Source organism: Camelus dromedarius, chromosome 14 (assembly GCF_036321535.1).
Source record: "Camelus dromedarius isolate mCamDro1 chromosome 14, mCamDro1.pat, whole genome shotgun sequence".
Classification (NCBI taxonomy): Eukaryota; Metazoa; Chordata; class Mammalia; order Artiodactyla; family Camelidae; genus Camelus; species Camelus dromedarius.
The window spans coordinates 58,230,660-58,249,744 of record NC_087449.1 but is presented as its reverse complement, the minus strand read 5'-3'; the positions used below and the strand labels follow the sequence as shown (position 1 = coordinate 58,249,744).

Below are 19,085 nucleotides of genomic sequence, written 5' to 3'. Positions count from 1 at the left end.
CAGCACCACACTACTGACGGGGATGGGAAAACATCACAACACTGAAGGCAAGTGTAGAGTCTGAAAAAGCTCTCCAGGCAAGCTCACTGAGAAATCCACACCACCCCATCACTAGTGAGTTGACAATTCATACTTGACAATAAATCAAAACAACAAAGCCAACTTGCAATGTGAGAGCTCAGCACCCAGGTCACTCACTAGCTCGTAAATCTCTTTTCACAGCAGGTATGCTTCAAATTTGTACCTCAGCAAAACTTCAGGTTAGCTGACATCTCATGGTCCTCAACGCTCATAGTTCAACTGCTTACTCAATGTTCCACAGGAACCCTACACTCAACACTCCGGGTGTTTGCTGTGCATGTATGCACACACGTGTGTGTGAAGCAGTGTTTCAGGTGTTGGGGAAACAAAGCTCCTGCCCTCCTGAAGCTTACATTCTAGTTACAAAAACAGTCTAACAGAGCGGACTCTCCTCCACCTCATCCCAACCCTCCTAGGCTCTCCATCTCTTCTGATGACACCACCACTCCCCTGTCACTTAATCCAGGCACTGAGGAGAGTTCTCCATTCATCCAGCTCTTCACTCCCCCTCATGCAACCCATCTCCAAATCCCATTTATTCCACCTCCCAGAACTCTGTCGAATCCATTCACTGTCCACTGCACTAACCAGAGTCCCGCTGCCATGGCCTCTCACCAAGACTATTGTAAAAGCCTGCCAACTGTTCTTTCGACCTCTCATCTCACCTCCTTCCGATTCATCTTCTAAAATATGGCCAGGGGCACTATCCTCAGGAGAAAACCACACTCCTCTCCTTGGAGAATGTGATCTGGACCGAAGCTCATGTCTCCAGCGACAGCTCTTGCCATGCCTCACCTTCAATGCAACTGCCTTCCGATTCCTGGAGTGCTTTAAGCTCTCCTGCCTCTGAGCCTTTGCAGGTGCCATACTCCCTCATTAGAAATCCTCCTTCCTCTGACCCCTTCCACACTGCACTTACCCCCTGCTCAGCTATCACTACGTATTTAACTCTATCCTCCACCAGACAGGAAGCTCCCAGAAGGCACAGACTGTGACTGTCTTGTTCACCAACACTGCCTCAGCCTAACCCAGCACAGGCACACGCCAGGCACTACATAAATACGTGTTGAAAGAGAAGCGAATGGTCAGAGATTAAGCCTTATTTTTTAAGTAATTCAATTTAGTAGCTAAGAATAAGCCTGGAATCCCCTGACCTGAATTCTCAGCTCTGTGTTGCCAAATCACTGTTCTGTCCCTTGATTTACCCACATTCAAAATAAAGATGTTCCAAGCTGGGGGAAAAATAAGTGAAAAAACTCTTACGTAGGAAGAATTATCTCCACAAAGAGGTATTAATTATGACTGTCTCCACTGAATTGAACAAAAGTTGAGAACAATAGTTATCGGAGCAAGACATATGAAAGAATCTTTACTGTAATCAGTTAGCCACGTTGTTGGAATGAGTTCTCAGAACAGATTACCAAGTGAGAACGCGCAACTATATTCAAGGTAGGCTGCTCTAAACAGAAAAAAAATGCAGTCCTGAGGACTCTGAAAACTCAACCTTAAAAAAAAAAATACTATTAGAAAATGGGCAAAAAATATGGACAGATTTCACAGCAGACAGACAGATGAAGCACATTAAAAGGTGTGCAGCGTCGTTAGCCTGTAGAGAAATGCAAATGAAAACCACGAGATGTCACTCCACATCTATCAGCAAGGCTAAAATAAAACATAGTGCCACCGCCAAATGCTGCGGAGGACGCAGACTACGCGGATTGCTCACGCATGCTAGTGGGAAGGCAGAGAGGTGCAGCCACTCCAGACAGAGGACAATCTGGCAGTTCCTTGCAAAGCAAACTAATGCACTACCACACAAGTCAGCAACTGCAGCCTTGGGCATTTGTCCCAGAAAAGTGAGAACTTATTCACACAAAAACCTGTACACGCACATTCACAGCAGCTTTATTCGTAACAGCCTCAAACTAGCAACAACCCAGAAGCCCTTTAATGGGTGATGGTTAAACAGGCAGTGGTGCTACCCCAACGGGGACACAGCCCAGCAGTAAGACAGAACAAACTACTGATATGCACACCAACCAGGACGCACCACCAAAAACTTACACCAAGTGAAAAAGCCAGTCCCCAAAGGTTACGTGCTGTATGATTCCATTTAGTCTATCACATTCTTAACATGACAAAATTACAGAGATGGAGAGGTGGTTGCCAGGTTGGGGGAGGTGGACGTGGCTATAAAAGGGCAACAAGAGGGGTCCCTGTGGTGATGAAACTGTCCTGAATTCGACTGCATCGACGTCAGTACCCTGGCTGTGATAATTTACTACAGTTCTGCAAGATGTTCCCAGGGAGAGAGACTTAGTAATGGGTGCCAAGGATGTCTCTGTGTTACCTCTTAATGACTGCTTGTGAATCTAAAATTATCTCAAAATAAAAAGTTTAGTTAAAAAAACAAATCCAGTCTGGCCACCTGTCTGGGCCAGTTAGGGTTTGTGAAGGTGACCAGTACCCCAGCCCAGTGACTATAAGGGACAGGCGGTGCAGTGGACAGGTGGGCCTCCCTGAGAACCCACCAAGTTTTCGGCTGCCGGAGGCAGAGCAGAAAATGGCAGTGATGGCATTACAAGTGTCCCAGGGACTGTGGCCAAAAAATCAAAACTGTTTTAATGCTCTGGCCAGCCACACCCTCGCAACTGCTGCTCAGCTGAGCCATGAGATAATGAAGCCCCACATAAGGATGAGATGAATGAGGAAATCACAAGTGGATCTCAATCCTCTCCACAAACAGAGATGAACCAGATGCTTCCGAGAGTCCCTTCTACTCTAGGAGTCCTATGTTAGGGCAGTCACGTTTCAAGGCTAATCAAGGCGGCTGTCGCAGGAGATGAGAAGAGTGTGCACGTGTCCTGCTCAGGAAGAAGGTCTGTGTGCATGCCGGTTACTCACCTGGGTGGCAGGGTGCTGGATGGCCAGCCCCCGAAGCAGCCTCAAGATAAATGGCAGGGCTGGACGAGACAAAAACTTTTTCCAGATGTCAGCATCCAAACTGCAAAACAAAGGTGTTATCAGCAGGCCAGAGAAGCAAAGGCCCCCTAGGAACTGGCTGTGGGTTCTGGCTTGTTTAGACGTGACCCTTCAAGCACACCATAAAGAATCACAAAGGACCACGCGCCTCAGCTGAGAAACCAGATAGAAACGAGTACTCTAAACAGAAACCAACAAGCTAAGCTGCCATCCTTGCCCGTAGCCCCAAAGGACTCTGCAGTAGCTGCGTGGTCACCTCGCTAGTTTCCAGGAGGGGAGGGAGACCCCAAGGAAGGCAAAAGGATGCCAAGGTGATGAAGGAGAAAAGGCACCAGGAAGAGGGGAGGCAGCAGCGCCTGACAGAGGGGCTCCTTACTTCTTGGCACTGGGAATGTGCTTCTTCATGTAGTCAAGTGCACTCTGGGTGATTCCCTTCTGGAGAATCAGATCCTTCAGCTGATGCCCATTGCTGTTGTTCTTGATGCCGGCTGCTATTTTACAGAAGCAGTCCAGGAAGACTTTATCATCGCCACTGTGGTCCTCATCGTACCTAGGAGGAAAGAGCAAAGACGACCATAAAAGCTGATCATGTTATTCTCTTGGTTAACAATCCTCAGTGACTTGACTTCAATGATTAGACCTGAACTCTAGGTTCAAGTCCAAGCTCCTGAGCATAACACAGAGACCCTTCTGACCTGGCTCCTGCCACTCTCCCTCTTGCCTGCCACATCCCCCAAGCTCCCAACGTTCTCTCGCATTCTCCTCCATCTTGTCATACCCCCTCCCATGTCACCAACCACTTCACCTTCTCTGCCTTGCCAACTGCTACTTTAACACAGTGTATTTTAATTATTAACTCCCCAGTTTAGACCGAGTCCCTTAAAGGCCAGGCTGGCAGACAAATATCTAGTAGAAACTCAGGTGATTCCTCCTTATTCTCGCAGAACTAGTTCAGGGTTTTTCTGGGGATTCTCATTCAGCTGTCTGGAGTCTAAGCAACATACTTATCAAAACTGCAGTAAGGTTTGAACCGCTCCACCAAGATCTGCATTTTCTCCACCTCTCCAAAGGAAAGGTATGGGATGATGCGAAGCAAGCCCTGGAGCACGCTAGGGTTGGAGCGAACAAAGGTGCTATTGATCTGGTCCAGGAGCATCACGAGTTGATCCTTGTCACCCGTCAGGAGGAGGTTGCCCTGCAATAAGGAGGGAGTTGGAAGCCCCATTAATAAGGTCGGGGCTTTAGCTATATATAGCCAATACCAGACCCCTAAAGGTCATCCACTTCCATCAGAGTCATCCCTAGGAAAAGTGTCTCAGCACTTCCTGGGGAACAATCAACAGTGTGAAGGCCATCTCGTAAACTACTTTCTGAGTCTCCATGGTGGCTCTGTTAATAATACCAGGTGGTCAAAATATACCAACACAATCTCCTGCTCCCCCAAGAGAATGTTGGCTGCCTGAGATTCATTTGGTGGTATCTCTAGCCTTAACATCAGTAAGAATGAAGGAATGCACAGCAGTGTTAAGCAGAGAGAAATTGAACTGGGAGTTGGCGGTGTGGGTTCTAGGCCTCCAACTACGCAGTAACCAAATATATGACAACAAATGGCTCAGTTCATTTCTCTAGACTTGGAGTTCCCTCCACTGTGAAATGAGGGGCTGTACACTAAGCCTCTGTCTATCAGCTGGGACAGCCAGGACTTCATTAAGGAGCAGCTTCTGAGTGAAACAATCTCCTTGGCAACTTTGTTGCCTCTGAATCCGGATCTCAGGCTTCAATGCAATGATGTCACCATTAGTTGAGCCTTGCCATTCCTATGAGCTGAGCAGGTTCAGCAGATCTCGGTTGACACAGCTGGACACAAACACGCCAGTGGCTGGCAGTGAGGCAGAGTCTGCAGATGCACTCACCTTGTCCTCACTCAGAGGCTCGGCGTTGGACTCATCCAGAATGATCTCCATGATGCTAAGCACCTGCTCGGCCACAGCTGCTCCACCACTGTCCTTGCTTTCTTGCTCAGCAACGAGGGCCTGCAGAGAGGGAGACCCAGTCACTCCAGGGGTATGACCACAACCATTCATTGCTGATGGGATCTGCTCCTCAAAGATGTTTTTCATGCCTTACTTTCCAGAGACAGCGTACGTGCATGGAGGGTGGGGTGGAAGGGTAGGGGTGAAGTGTGTGGGCTTTTGAGGACAGTGAAAACGTGATGTTTCAGATTTCTTTCTGGTTGCCCTGAGGCGAATGGCACTAACTGTCCATTTGTGTGCGGTCTGGACTGTTGTAGGGACTAAGGTCCTTTTGCCTCTGATCTGAATTCAGGAAAGAAACATGATGTGTGTGTCATGGCAGCAGCATGGGGTGAGCCAGCAGGAGGATAAGGGACAGCGTGAATAATTCAAGCCTCTGAGCCCATCAGTTAGACAGATGAAGGGCCTGAAAAGGCCACAAATCCATTTCATCTGAGGGCGCGTTCTTTGTCTTTGACAGCCCATGCTCTTTACCAAGTTAAGAGTCCCCAGCATGACGTTCAGAGTGTTCATTTCCAGCTTGACCAGCTGCTGCCGGTTGACTTTCACCTTCACGCAGTAACTGAACAATTTCAGCAGCACCTGACAAGAAAAGCCAGTCAAAACCCATGAGACCACCTGAGAGTGAAGATGTGGGGACAAGCAGGAAAGAAATGTCCGGGAAGGTCATGTACAATAAGCAGACACTATCCTAAAATACAGAGGACAGCAGGAGAAGGTTCCCTAAGGGTCATGATAAGGTGGCTGGGATCTCCTAGTAGACTGGTATTGTAAACAGCAATGTTCTCCAGTGGTAGCTGCCACGGTCTGGGTACATCGCTACCACCTCCAAAGCTATGGCAGTGACACCAAATCCTAATGGAACAGGTGATGCTCTGTTGTCTTGGGGGAGATTCCAGTACTAACTCGGACTCTAATATAACTAACAGTAAACATAATGTTAATAGTAAACAGAACTACCCAAAGCTCATGGCCTGTGGGAGCTCAGGACCATGTAGATCATTTAAAACATAGGCACAGTGTATGCTCTCACATACCCTGAAGGTGAAGATAACAGTGTAATATTTGTGGTGCCTTTGGAAGCCTCTACTCTTTCCTAGAGAGATAGTTGGATGAACACTCAAATAAAATCCTATAAGAAATGAGTTACTTATAAAATCTATTTAAAAAGCAATAATAATAATTGACACAAGCACATTTTGGGGGGAAAGACAATTAAACCTCGGTTCCAAGTATGACTAAAGGAATACAGCAGAAGGCTGCCATCACACTGTTTTTTGGGAGGTTAGGCAGGGGGCCGGGAAGAAGGCAGCTGGAGATGGAGTCTGAGAGTCAAGAGCCAAGGAAGCTGCCAGCTCCTTCACTGGCTGGCCCTGGTCCGCAGCGCCGTGCTGCCCTCTAGGGTTAAACAGCCACAGTAGCCACCAGCTGCCTTCCAGAGGGGCTTCTCCCAAAGCAGAAGGGCTGGTCCCACCTTGCAGCCTCCAACTCACTGTTAGAAGGTGGCGTCCCTGCTTGAAATCTTTGATCCCTGCCAGTCTGTTGAGCATGCATTCCAGGCCCCCACACTGGGCCATCACACCAGCCATCTTATACACTTCTTCCTCATCCTCTTCTTCATCTAGGGGAAAAGGGAAGCCAAGCAGAAATGGAGGGGAAGGTGAAGACAGGAATAAAGCACAGCCCTCTTCCAGGCTGACAGCTACTCCTCTTTTCCATACCTCCAATAGAGAAGGCAGTCAATAAAAGGGGTCAGTAACAGATATTAAATTACCAGCTTTTGTAGTTTTTAAAGAATCAAGTCAATTAGAATCACACACTCAAATGTGAAAATATAAGTATTATAACTACCAATGGGAAAAAAAAACTAAATAAACATATCTGAACTCAAGTTTGTTGGCTAATTGCAGTCTCCCTCCAACCCCAGAGGTATCTGAATGAGGTCCTAGATAACTGTTTTTCCCCAGAGAAGCACTCTCCCCTCAATCCTGTTTTTTATAATTTTTTTTTAACTTTCTTATTTTACTTATTTATTTGTTTAATGGAGGTACTGGGGATTGAGCTCAGGATCTCATGCATGCTAAGCATATGCTCTACCACTCAGCTATACCCACCCTCCAACACCCCTCAATTCTGAACAGAGTTACCAGAGAGTATTAGCCCAGAATACCCCCAAGTCCCAGGATGTGAATTGCTCACTGGTCCCAAACCTCAAATCCAACGTGCAGCAGTGTCTGTGAACAGGGCCATACCTGTGGTGGAGTCCAGGGACTCAATAAACTCCTCGGTAGCATCACCCAGCAGCCCCCGCATTCGATAAACAATCCTCATGGGCTCTCCCTAAGCAGAGAAGGTTGGGGAGAAATGTGAACAAGCCCAGAAAATGCAAAAGGACTCAACACCTGGTCTTGCTTAATGCTTCAGCAATCTGGACAGTTTCTACTTCTCTACAGGGTCTTAACCACAAAATCTAGAATCCAAATGCACTATAATTCACTTCAGGGAAAGGAAGCTAATTTTATTTAGGGTCTATTACAGGCCAGGAATTGTATGAAGCATTTTATAGACACTATCTCATTTAATTTCTTTAAAACTATGTAATAACTGTAACAACTATTATTTACTGTTTGTGCTAAGCCCTAATTAAGCACTTTACATTATTCCTTTATTTGAGGCTAAGCAGCTTTTTCAAAGTTACCCAGATATAAGACCAGTTCCATTTCCAAGCCTCCTTCAGGAGTAGAAAATCTCTCTAATCAATAGGGACCCTCCTTAAAGAATTAGGACGAGGGAAGTCAATTTGATCAAAGAGCTCTGATTCCAGTCTCAGGAATCAAAAGCAAAAAAAACTCAGAATATACCAAGCTTTGCCTATGGAGATCCTGAGTTCTTCATATAATCAGATAGCAAGGAGAGGATTCATCCACGTTTCCTCAAGCTAAAACCTACAACCTCATAGAAAGATCAGCATTAAGTCTCGTAAATTAGAAGATTACAGCTACTTTCCTAAACTGGAAATGAGACTTCATTCTATACCGGATACCGAGCTAGGCATTCTAGCACAGAGAGCATTATCCTCATTCTGGAGGCAAGAAACGGGGGCTTGAAGTCGCATTAGATGAAATTAAGTGAGAGAACAGGCATCACACTAATTCCGCCTGCCTGTCTCTAAGCCACGCTCAGCTTTAGGAGAGGAGACTCTGAAGGGAGGGAACCTGTCAGGCCAGTTCCAGAGCGTTTCCAGCTGTGGAAGCCCAGAGGGAACTAAGAGAGGGAACAGCCATAGACCATGGACAGAAGGAGACAGAGACAGAGAAAACAGGCTCTTACCAGTAGCTGAAGAGATGGACTGTTTATCAGGGAAACAGGGAGTAAAGTAAGAAGGGAAGTTGATGAAGGCCCAAGGAAAAAGCTGCCATAAACTCTGGACTTTGCCAGAAGAACCCTTTGGTGGATTAAGCACATTCATGTGAAAACAAACGATCCCCAAATTCTACCCTGTTTCATGTTCAAAAGAGGAGACACCCATGTGTATTCTTTGGGTTCCATGCCACCATTTACAAGGCTGTCCACAGAAGCTTGGTCTTAATTTTTTATGTGCATTGAGGATTAAATCTGTATCGTTTTGTTTTGATGCCAGAATGTCAGTGACTAAGATGCAGTGGATGGAGCAGACCTCTGCATGTCCCACTACCAATGGTGCTATATCCACCCAACTGGCAGCAGACCAACAGTAAACACTGACCAGGATTCCCAGCACAGTAGAAGAGAAAGGAGAGAAACAAAAATATGTAACAAATTAAAGGCCAAAATGTACTAATAGTACACTACCAATTTAGTTTCTTAAACTCTACAAAAATATTTGAGACTAAATATAAAAAAGTTTGCTGTGTTCCACTGGTACACTAGTTCACTATAATTCAATTACTTAACATTTGTTGATTCATTTACTAAAAATCCCCCTAGTAGAGAAAAGAGATGGAAAGAAAGGGAAGGAGAAAAAGAAACAAAGGGAGACTGGAAGACAGGAAAGGAAGGAACAAAAGAGAGGGATTAAGAGAAGAGTAGGGAGGGGAGAGTGGAGTATCTAAGACTTCCCTGAGTGGACAAACAGCTGAAGTATCCAAAAGGACCAGAGTACCTCACTTCCTTCATTTCCCTTTTCCTTCCGCAAGAACTACTGCCCTTTGAGTCTCAACTGCCCAACCAGTAAAATAGAAACTATGCTGCTTGACACAGCACCAGAAAATGCTCTGAAAAGTGAGCAAGCCCAGAAAAGCTGAGGATTAACCTCAGTTAAGAGACGCCGTACGTAAAGGGTACAAGACAGCAAGCCATCCCCATCACAGCTTCCTCAGACTCTGCCCAGCCTGGATGCACACAGCCAGAGACTCTTGGCCTCCCCAAAGCCCTTCTGTTGGCACCAGGCAGATGCCTCATAAGGAGGACAGGGGACTGGTTTTCTCTAAACACCAACAGGGAAGGAAAGTTCCTTAAATGCTGCTACAAGCTGGGCAAAGGACGATTAACAACATTCCTAGCACAAGTCTGTGTAAGTCAGAAAAAGTAAAACCACACCCAAGAAAATAAGCACATACCTCGTTCGTGGTACACCAGACCTTCTTGTAAACCTCGGCCACAGGAAGGTCCAAACTGATGATTTTATTGTTCACTAGGAGCTGAACAGAAAAGAAGACGAGGCTGTTATTCCAAACAACTGTAAGGCAAGTACATTCTAAGATCAAAGGGCACTTTATGGCGCAATGTGTGTGCATCTGGGGCCTACCATCTCTCCTTCTCTAAAAAGCGCACGTGTGTGCACAACACACAGGATTCTGTGCACAATTTCAGGGGTTACAACAGCCTTAACCCAAACCATGGACTCGAGGTCAAAAACCCCTGCAGAGAACCTTCTCCTAGCCTGAGCCCACTTCAGGCTGCGCACCAGCACAAGCACTTTTCTCTATTTTACCCAACATGCTTTTCACCATGTACAGGATAACTCCAGACCTAGTGCTGTCTGCCAGAAGACCCCAGACCCAGGGCCAGAAATCCGCACAGGGGCTAAAGTGCCAGTCTTTAGGGAGCTTAATTAACCTGGAATCACAGGGAAGCTTCTGCCCGAGCAACAAGAATAAAAGCCTATGCCATGACAAGCAACAGCCACCAACCATTCGCTTACCACATGCCTGACACTGGCAGAGCCTACTACAGGCAATTACCCTGAACGCCAGGTGAGGTGGGTAGGTGGGAATCACCAGCCCCCATTTACAGATGTCCAAGGTTAATCAGCTACTAAGGGAGAGGAACCTGGATTTGATTCCAGCCCATGTGCTTAATCACGACAGCGGCGTCCTATGCTTGTTACCTCCATCCCACTATCGTCCTCCAGGAGAGCCACCAAGTCACAGTCCTGGCAAATCTTGTTCTTTATATCCCTCATGAGCGGCCCAATGCCTGGCTCATTGCTGCTATATGGGTTCCCAGGCATCCTGCCCTGTAAGAAGTCTTCTTGTTGGGGATCCTTCTCCAGGGTCACAAAGAACTCAGTGACTTCATTCTCCTCCTAAAGGACAGAGAGAAGGAAGCATCAGAAGGGATGGCAGAGGCCTCTTAGATTTAGGCCACACCACCTTGTCCATGGACACTCTGAGGGAAGCACACCAAACTCATCCAGCCCCTTACACATTGACAGATATAAAGGACAGGAAGCCCAGAGGTGGTTTCAAAAGTCCAAATATAATTCACACAGCCTTACATATCAAGCATCTTCTCTGAAACTCAAGGTGGTTAGAAGAGAAAGCCTAACAAATTAAGCAGATAAGGAGTAACTCATGAAAGCTGTATTGCTAAAGTGAGGGCAGAGGGAGCTTTCCCCCTCCTGCTCGTCTCATGCGACGCTAACCCATCTGGGGCCAGATGACTCTGCCGCTGGTGACTCTCAAGTCAGGAAAAGGGTCTTCTCTATATTGCATAATATTCAGGCAAGCTCAACCCTGACGATCTCTCAGTCTCATCATTAACTGAGGACACTGGTGTTTTTCATCCTTCCTCAATAACGGGATCTCTGGATAACATGCTTCCACATACAGTTCAGGCTAGGGAAACAAATACACATGTATGCACAAAATGTGGGCGGGGAAGGGAGGAAGGGAGTCAAAATTTCCTTATGCTCTAACTCAACACAGCTTCTTTCATAGCATATTGGATTAAAAAAAAAAAAAAAAAAAAAAGACTGGCTTGACCTTGAATCTAAGAAATAAGACTAAGGAAGGTCTTTAGATTTCCCATCATCAGGAACAGGAAAAGTGTGAGGCTGGTCTGTTTTACATCAGTGGAGCTTCCTAAAACACTGACTAAATGGCCCCACAGCTGGTAAGATTGCCCATGACTATAAGGAGTCACCAAAAGTCTTCCTGCAAAATGGCTCACGCCGACACCCTTAGAACCATGGGAAGCACCACTGCTTACGGGATAAATGATGCTGCAGAGCCGCTCAAAGATGAAGACAGGAGTCCGGTAGTCATCCAGATTGTAGCGCTTGGCTGTCTCAATGCACACGGCCATGAAGGCCTTGGTTTCCGACTCTGTACCTGCCAGAAATCAATGTGGCCAAGTCAGTTAGGAAAGAGCTTCTCACACAGAAATGAAGATGAGACTTTAAGTGAAGTTCCGTCACTGACAGATTCTCTCTGCCTAGTAAGTCTTTAAATGCCCTATGTGGCAATATCAATATTTCAATCAGAAACTTGAAAGTGATTGGTTTTTATACTCAGATCACATTCCATTTGAAAGCCTTAATAACCAAGTCAACAAAGAGCATCGGGCAGCTGTGTACATGTCTTGCTCCCTCTTGGAGTTATAACCTTGTATCCTCTCGCCCAAAATAGGAACTCAAAAATGCCAAATAATGATCCTAACTGCACTGCACTCAAGTCAAAAGGAAGTTATAGTTTTCAGCTTCATCCTGTAGGTAGGTTGCCCTCTATAAGCCAAAGAAATAACTTAAAGTCATACAAAAAAGTAATATACTCTTGAAAAGGGCCCAGTTGACAAGGTCACAAACCAGCTCAGCATGGGAGCTGAAAATGGCACCAGGAGGACCTCCATGTGTGGCAGGCAACACGGTAGACTGTGTTCCCTGACCTACTTTCCACTTCTCCATTTCAAAATAATTTAAAATACTAAATAAAAAGGTATCACTGAACTGCCACATGAACAAAGACTATAAGCCAAAAACTAAGAAAAATCAGGAACCCAGGAAGGTTAGCAAAACACTGAGGCTGATTTTTGCCATGAACTCTGGTTTCCCTAACACACCCAGATTTGAGAGCTGGATACAAAGCCTCAAATCCACCAAGGTGGAGAGTCTGGCAGAAGCCCCCACACCCCACATATACAGATGTAAATCTGGTACCCCGAAGAGCTACATCCTTGGTGTAGCGGTCAACTAAAAATAACTCCCTTTCCCCACAAGCAAGTCAATGAAAGGAAATTGTCTTCCCTTAAACTGCGGCACTGAGCAAAGAGGGAAAACACCTGAGAACTCATAACAAGCTGCCCTCACAGGGGTTTGAGGCTTAAACTACCTAGGAGGTCTGAAAAATCTAAGTTCAGAACTTTGTTGAAGGTGGCTCTGGGATAGCAGTGCCCTGAGATGCCTCACAGAAGCAATTACAAATTTTCTCTGGAAAAACCCATCTTTGATTCAGGTCCTGAAGAATTTCCACAGATAAACACACCAAACACAAGCCTGCAGTCAAAAAAAAAAAAAAATCACAAAATGCAAAAAGCTTTAAGGCACCATAAGCAAGAGCCAGAATAACCAAAACACAATTCGAACAATAAACATTTCAAACTTTAGAGTTACCAGACACAGAAACATGTTTGCTAGGCTGAAAAGAGTATAAAAGGGACAGTGAATGTCAGTAAAAACAAAACTAAAGACTATAAAATCTATGTAGAACTGTGAGGATTCAATCAGTGTACTAAACAGATAACACAGAGTGAAGCAAAAATGAATGAACTGAATGACATGGCACAGAACAGAAGAAATTACCTAAAATCAGCATAAAGATACAACGAGATGAACACTATGAAAAGGAGGTGAAGAGACCCAGACGGCAGAGTGAGAGTGGAGCTCCACAAAGACAAGGGAGACAGGAGCAAAAGCAACTGGGGAGATCACGGCTGAGAATCTTCCAGAACCAACAAAAGACACCAATTTGAGAACTCTTGACCTCTTCCTGCATTAACTATGAGCTCAAAATGAAAAGCCCAAACTGACTGAGCCCAGCTCTGGAATTCCACAACCCCAAGAACCAATAGTCTTGAGAGAAATTTCTTCTCCTCCTCACATTCAAGGAAAGATGTTTGCGGCCCCTGCTCTGGCTCCGAGGAACTTGGGGAAATCTGACTAGTGCACTTAGGTGGAGCCAGAGGGGACAATGGGGTCCTGGGCTGCAGGCCCGGGCGCTGCTACCTGTGGTCATGTCCTCCAGCATCTCCAGCAGCATGTCCTGGGTCTCATCGATCAGCTTGGTCCTCTGCACCACCAGCTTCCGCAAGCACAGGTATCCATTCAGCACGGTACCCACCAAGCGACTTTTAAAGTGCCTTTTGATGGATTCCACCTCGACAAAGGAGGAAAGAAGGCCTGTGGGGACAGGAAGAAGTTACTGCAAGAGCTCAATTGAAAATATAAGCAAAGAAGGTCCATGTCTTCAAAAGATTATGAGCAACTCAAAGGCAGGGAAAAGCTACCTTGGTGCTTAGCATGGAGCAGGTGCTCAACGCCGTGAACTAAGCAATAGCCGAGAGGCGTTCAAAAATGTAAACCCATCAATGAGGAGAAAAATGCAGAACTTAAAATGCACTATGGTCAACAGGGAGGGACGACAGTCAACCTCAGCACCCAGGAACTAAGGGTCGGTTCCCAAATTATACCCAGGGTGCCCTAAAGGAAGGGGCTCTCTCTACCTGTGAGACTCTTGAGGGCATAGCCCTGCTGCAGATCAGTGCTCAGGGTGGCCTCCTCCAGGGCCAGCAAGCGGGCTATTTCCTACACAGGATGATAACAAGCACAGTGAGTGTGACAGCACTGCCCACAACACTGGTCAACTCCACCGCTGGTCCGGCAGCTTGTAGCACAAACCAAAGACACTCCATAGTCACTGTCATTTTATTCTAATGATCCCTCAGGCTACACCTTTGCAGAACTCCTTCTCAAGAAGCCAAGGACAGTGGCAATGATGTTAAGGGACTGCTTAAAAAGGGGGAACAGCCTAAATGCCCCTAAACAGATTGCTACATCTTTATGATAAATACAATAAAGTCATAAAAACACTACAGGCATACCTCGGAGATAATGCAGGTTTGGTTCCAGACCACTGCACTAAGGCAATTATTGTAATAAAGTGAGTCACACCAATTTCTTGGTTTCTCAGCACACATAAAAGTTATATCTACACTCTACTGTAGTCTGGTAAGTGTGCAACAGCATTATGTCTAAAAAACCAACATATATACCTTAATTTTAAAATAATGTTGTTAGAAAAATGGCAGCAATAGTCTCACTGGACACAGGGTTGCCACAGACTTTCAATTTACCAAAATTATGCAATATCGGCGAAATGCAATAAAGTGAGGTATGCCTGCATTTTCAACAAATATTTCTTCTCAGCATAGAAGACCACTGCAAGGTTTACGGAGAGAAAGAGGACAATGAAAACAGAGCCAGGGAGAGGGGCTCTCCTGGGCTGGGCTACCTTGGTGATGAGGTTGCCCACATAGGGCAGGACGCCTCGAGCTGCCAGGTAGACTTTCCAGTGAGCTGAAGTGATGAGCTTCTGGTAGAGAGCCAGGTACTCGGCGGCACACTCGCCAGCGATGCTCAACTCATCCAGGTAACTGCCACGGAGAGACAGGGCACTGAGAGCTCAAATACCTCCAACAATCCTAACAGATCCTCCGTGCTCTGCCACCTTTCCTGTCTCTGCTGTCCTTCAGGGACCTGAGAAAACCCCAACTCCCCACTCGGGAACTCCCCACACTTGGGAAGAGCTCAAGAGCACACAACAGGCAATGTGATGCCACAAACTACACACATTTGGAATAAACAGCAAAATACGAATGGTGGCTATCTGGGCTGCGAGACTGCAGTTTTGACTGAGCCACTCACAAGGCAAGTTCCCACAGCGTTTAATGGCTAATAACGTGGGCTGTGGAATTAGACTGGATTCAACTCTGATCTTCTAGTGGACAAATTAATTAACCACTTCAAGCCCAAGTAAGGATTAAAAGAGTAATGCATGCCACTCATTTATCAGCTCACAAGATCTCACACCAGCCGCTGGTTCTGCTGCTCTGTTACTACTACTACTACCACTACCACTTCTAAAACTTTTTTTTAATTGAGCTTTTTGATACTTTTTGCTCCTGTGGTCTTCTACAAGGAATGAGATGGTAGAGCACAGGTGTGCCTCCCACTGCTCTGATCTATGGATCTATGGGAAAGCAGGAGGGGCTCTAGAAGAAGTCCAGCCACGCTGCCCATCCCGCCCTCAAATGGTACCTGGTGAGGAGGTCGAGGACCTGCTGCTTGCGGCTGGGAATGGTGGCTAGAGCCTCCACGATGGTACAGGCTGCCTGCCGTGCAGCCTGCGTTGCTGGAGTGAAGAGCACCTGCAGGGTATAGAGAGAAGCCCTGGCTCAGGGGATGGCCTGTCTTGCCAGGCCTCCAGCAGGGGGCCACCCATCCAGAAGGAGTCCTCGGAGCACCTCTCCAGGAAAAGGTTAAAGGTAAGAATGACCAGCTAACACAAGGTCTGACCACTGCAGACTGGGAAAGAGGCTGCTTAAGAGCCACCTTCCTCATGGAGATTTTCTCCATCAAGTAGTTTGGAGAACATACCCAAGATGACCAAACTAGGAAAAAAGACAAGCAGGTATTGTCTATAATTCTATTCTGGAGACACCTACATGCTAAATACTTACATTTAATATAAACCAAGTATTTATGTTACACGCTAATGGACAAATGGATTCTCTAAAATATAGTTACTCTAATCTTTCAAAGCATTAGTTGGAAAGAGGGAATGGACAGCAGAAGACATGAAAGGTGGAACGGTGAACTGAGGCACTGAGTTAAGTGCTCCGGGAGGAGAGGAGAGAGTAGGAGCCTGATGAAGGGGTGGAGAAGAGCTCTGTTTCGGCCAGTCCACTATGCCAGCGCCTGCAACCAAGATCCTCTACCTACTTCCTATCTGAAAGGAAGCAAGAACAGCAAAGAGAAAGAAGAGCAGGAGGAGCTGACAGGCAGGGAGGAGCAGAAACACTCTGCTCAGTATCTGGGGCCAGCACAGTAGGGCGAGGGGTGCGGGAGACGGCCACTCACTTGCCGCAGCCAGTTGTTATGGCCGAGTTTGAGATCCAAGGGGGATGTCCTCTTCCCCCGACGACTCAGAAACTGCTTCCACCTCCACACGTACTTCTCGGTCAGATAGAGATGGCGGAGCTCTGACTTGCTGGGGGACTTCCCATTACCCTCAATCCCTAGCAGGCAAAGGGGTGCAGGGAAAGGTAAGGAAAAGCGAAAGGGGGAGAAGAGGGGGGCGGTGGGGCTGTCAGGACAGGGGTAGGAATGGCTGATTTCCAAGTCCTGAAGAGAGAGACACACCTCTGATGGGAAGACACTTCTTCCAGGCTTCGTAGGAGGCTTTGGGGTCTCTCTTGAGCCAGAGTTGTGCCTGGGCATGGATCTCGTTGCAGTACGGCTTCACTGTGGTGAGGGCCTCGACCGGAACATCCTGCAGGAGGAAAGCGGACCGAGGTGAGAGAGCACCAGGGCACACCGGAGCCCCAGCCCCAACACAATGGCACTGGTACCCCAAGGGTACGTACACAAAGGCCAGAAGGTCAGAAGGATCAACATGCACAACTTTCATGCCCCGTATGTGTTCCTGTTTAAGCATTTTGATCCAGTTTAGCAGCAGCACCTGCATGCTGAGCTCACGGTCACTGATTTTGACAGTGCAGGATAAGATGTAACTGGCTTCCTACAGACAGTCCTATAGCCACACACAGTAATTCCTATCCCAAGGCTGATTTGTAGTTCCCCAAAATAAATCTTCAAGGGGTCACTGAGCAGTCTCCAGAATTTAAAGAGCTATTACTAATCAGAATTAGCCTCACAGCAGAGCCCCAGACAGCACTCCAAACCAGTGGTTCTCAAACTTTTCAGCCACGGGACATCACTATACTCTTAAAAATTACTGAGGCTTCCAAAGAGCTCTTGTATGTGTGGTTTTTTTCCATTGATATTTATCATATTAAAAATTAAAGTTCAGTAATTCTTAGAATATTACTAATTCATTTAAGAACGAATCCATACCTGTCAACCTAAATGACTTTTTTTATATTTTCCAAAACAAAAATAATCTAGAGAAAGGAGTGGCACAAAATGTTTTATATTTTTTAAATCACTTAATGACTGCCTTAATAAGACAGCTGGATCCTTATACCTGCTTCTGAGTTCAAACTGCTGTGATACATTGTTTTAGCTGCGGAATACAAAAAATATCCAGCCTCACACAGATACACAGTTGGAAAAGAGAGTATTTTAATAGGTTTTTTAATAAATTTTGATTTTTGATAGTAAATCAAAAATTCAACAAAGTATAGGTTCTTAAAGGTTGGCGGGAATGTGGAATCTGAAATCAATCAATAAATCTTTCATATTCCATTCCACTAAAATTCATCCTCTACTGATGCATGATTCGGTAACCTGCCCTGGTCATTTGCATAACACTGGTTCACTGAGTTACGTCAATTCCTCTTTAAGTGACAGGTTCACTTCATTCACTTTTCAAGAAAATGTCTGCCAAGTACCCAATTCTGAATAACCACAATTCACCCATCAGTCGTTCTATGAGCACAAATGAGGTTCCACGAAATAAGCAGCTGGTCCACCCTGCACCCCAGTCACACAAGTGCTTTTCCCCAGGATGCCCACTGCACCTCAGCATGCCACAGAAGACTGTCTGTGTACCTCCCACACTGTCACACTGAATGTTAAGAAGACTGGTACTCAAGCGCCAAGATTTACTAAAATTAATTTGTAATGCATCATCAAGGATGCTCCTGAATGAAACTGCCGGCAGTGAAGAGCACGGCCCCGAGCCCAGCAGGGCGCCCCCACCTCTTCACGCTCAGCACCAGCAGCCCTACCGCACTGATTCCGCACTCAGCACAAAGGCCACAAGAGTGCCAAAAATCTTGGGAAAATTATGAAAATAACGTTGACCTCACAGATTCCCTGATCGTCTTGGGAACACCTAGGGATCTGTGAGCTGAACTTTGAGAACCGCTGCTCAATCTAGGCTAAAACTAAGCAAAATGTGAATACAGGCACTGGGCTTCGGTGCTTAGAGGGTAAGAACCCTGGGGAAATCTTTCACCTCACACTGTTTAAAAAATGACAGTTATGCGGGGAAGCGGTTCCTCTTTGCAATCAAGAACCAATTTTTATTTGCTGGGAATGAGCTCTGAGGGAAAATAAATTTTCACCAAAGAGAAGGAAGGAGGATCCCTCAGTCGTGTCTTTTTCTGAGGACTGTCCAGGCAGACCAGGAAAGGGAGTACACTGCTCACCTTCCCGCTTCCTCCCTCATGCTTACCACACAGAATCCTGCAGTGAAGACTCCGTTTCTCACCAAGGGATTCCATCAGGGAGAAGCAGGAATCAGAATGGCCCAAGGACTACAGAGGTGGATAGGAGGCAGACAGCCTCAGGCACGGCCAAGGGAAGGGACTACGGCCCGCGTAGTCTACAAACTGGTACAAGCAAGTCAATCTGTGGCTGGACTATCATTATTTTAGGATTAACAATGGCTTTATTTACTCACTTAACAATGATTTACCGAGTGGCTATTATATGCTAGATACCATGATATGCACTGGTCCAAAAAACAAAAACAAAAACAAACAAAA

General features: G+C 46.2%; 1 protein-coding gene across 9 annotated transcripts in view; it reads right to left on the bottom strand.

The window, feature by feature from the left end:
* UBR4 (ubiquitin protein ligase E3 component n-recognin 4) overlaps positions 1-19,085 on the bottom strand; it is a 122,423-nt gene that overhangs the window by 14,641 nt on the left and 88,697 nt on the right. For all 9 annotated transcript variants that reach the window (XM_031464203.2, XM_031464202.2, XM_031464204.2 and 6 more), the window contains 16 exons: positions 16,774-16,903; positions 16,492-16,649; positions 15,670-15,779; positions 14,864-15,005; positions 14,076-14,157; positions 13,579-13,752; positions 11,568-11,689; positions 10,465-10,662; positions 9,695-9,775; positions 7,349-7,436; positions 6,590-6,717; positions 5,571-5,678; positions 4,977-5,096; positions 4,068-4,258; positions 3,440-3,613; positions 2,986-3,085 (listed from right to left, as the gene is read on the bottom strand). In XM_031464203.2, the coding sequence (XP_031320063.2) occupies positions 2,986-3,085; positions 3,440-3,613; positions 4,068-4,258; positions 4,977-5,096; positions 5,571-5,678; positions 6,590-6,717; positions 7,349-7,436; positions 9,695-9,775; positions 10,465-10,662; positions 11,568-11,689; positions 13,579-13,752; positions 14,076-14,157; positions 14,864-15,005; positions 15,670-15,779; positions 16,492-16,649; positions 16,774-16,903 (2,106 nt within the window). The remainder of the gene's footprint in view (positions 1-2,985; positions 3,086-3,439; positions 3,614-4,067; positions 4,259-4,976; positions 5,097-5,570; positions 5,679-6,589; positions 6,718-7,348; positions 7,437-9,694; positions 9,776-10,464; positions 10,663-11,567; positions 11,690-13,578; positions 13,753-14,075; positions 14,158-14,863; positions 15,006-15,669; positions 15,780-16,491; positions 16,650-16,773; positions 16,904-19,085) is intronic.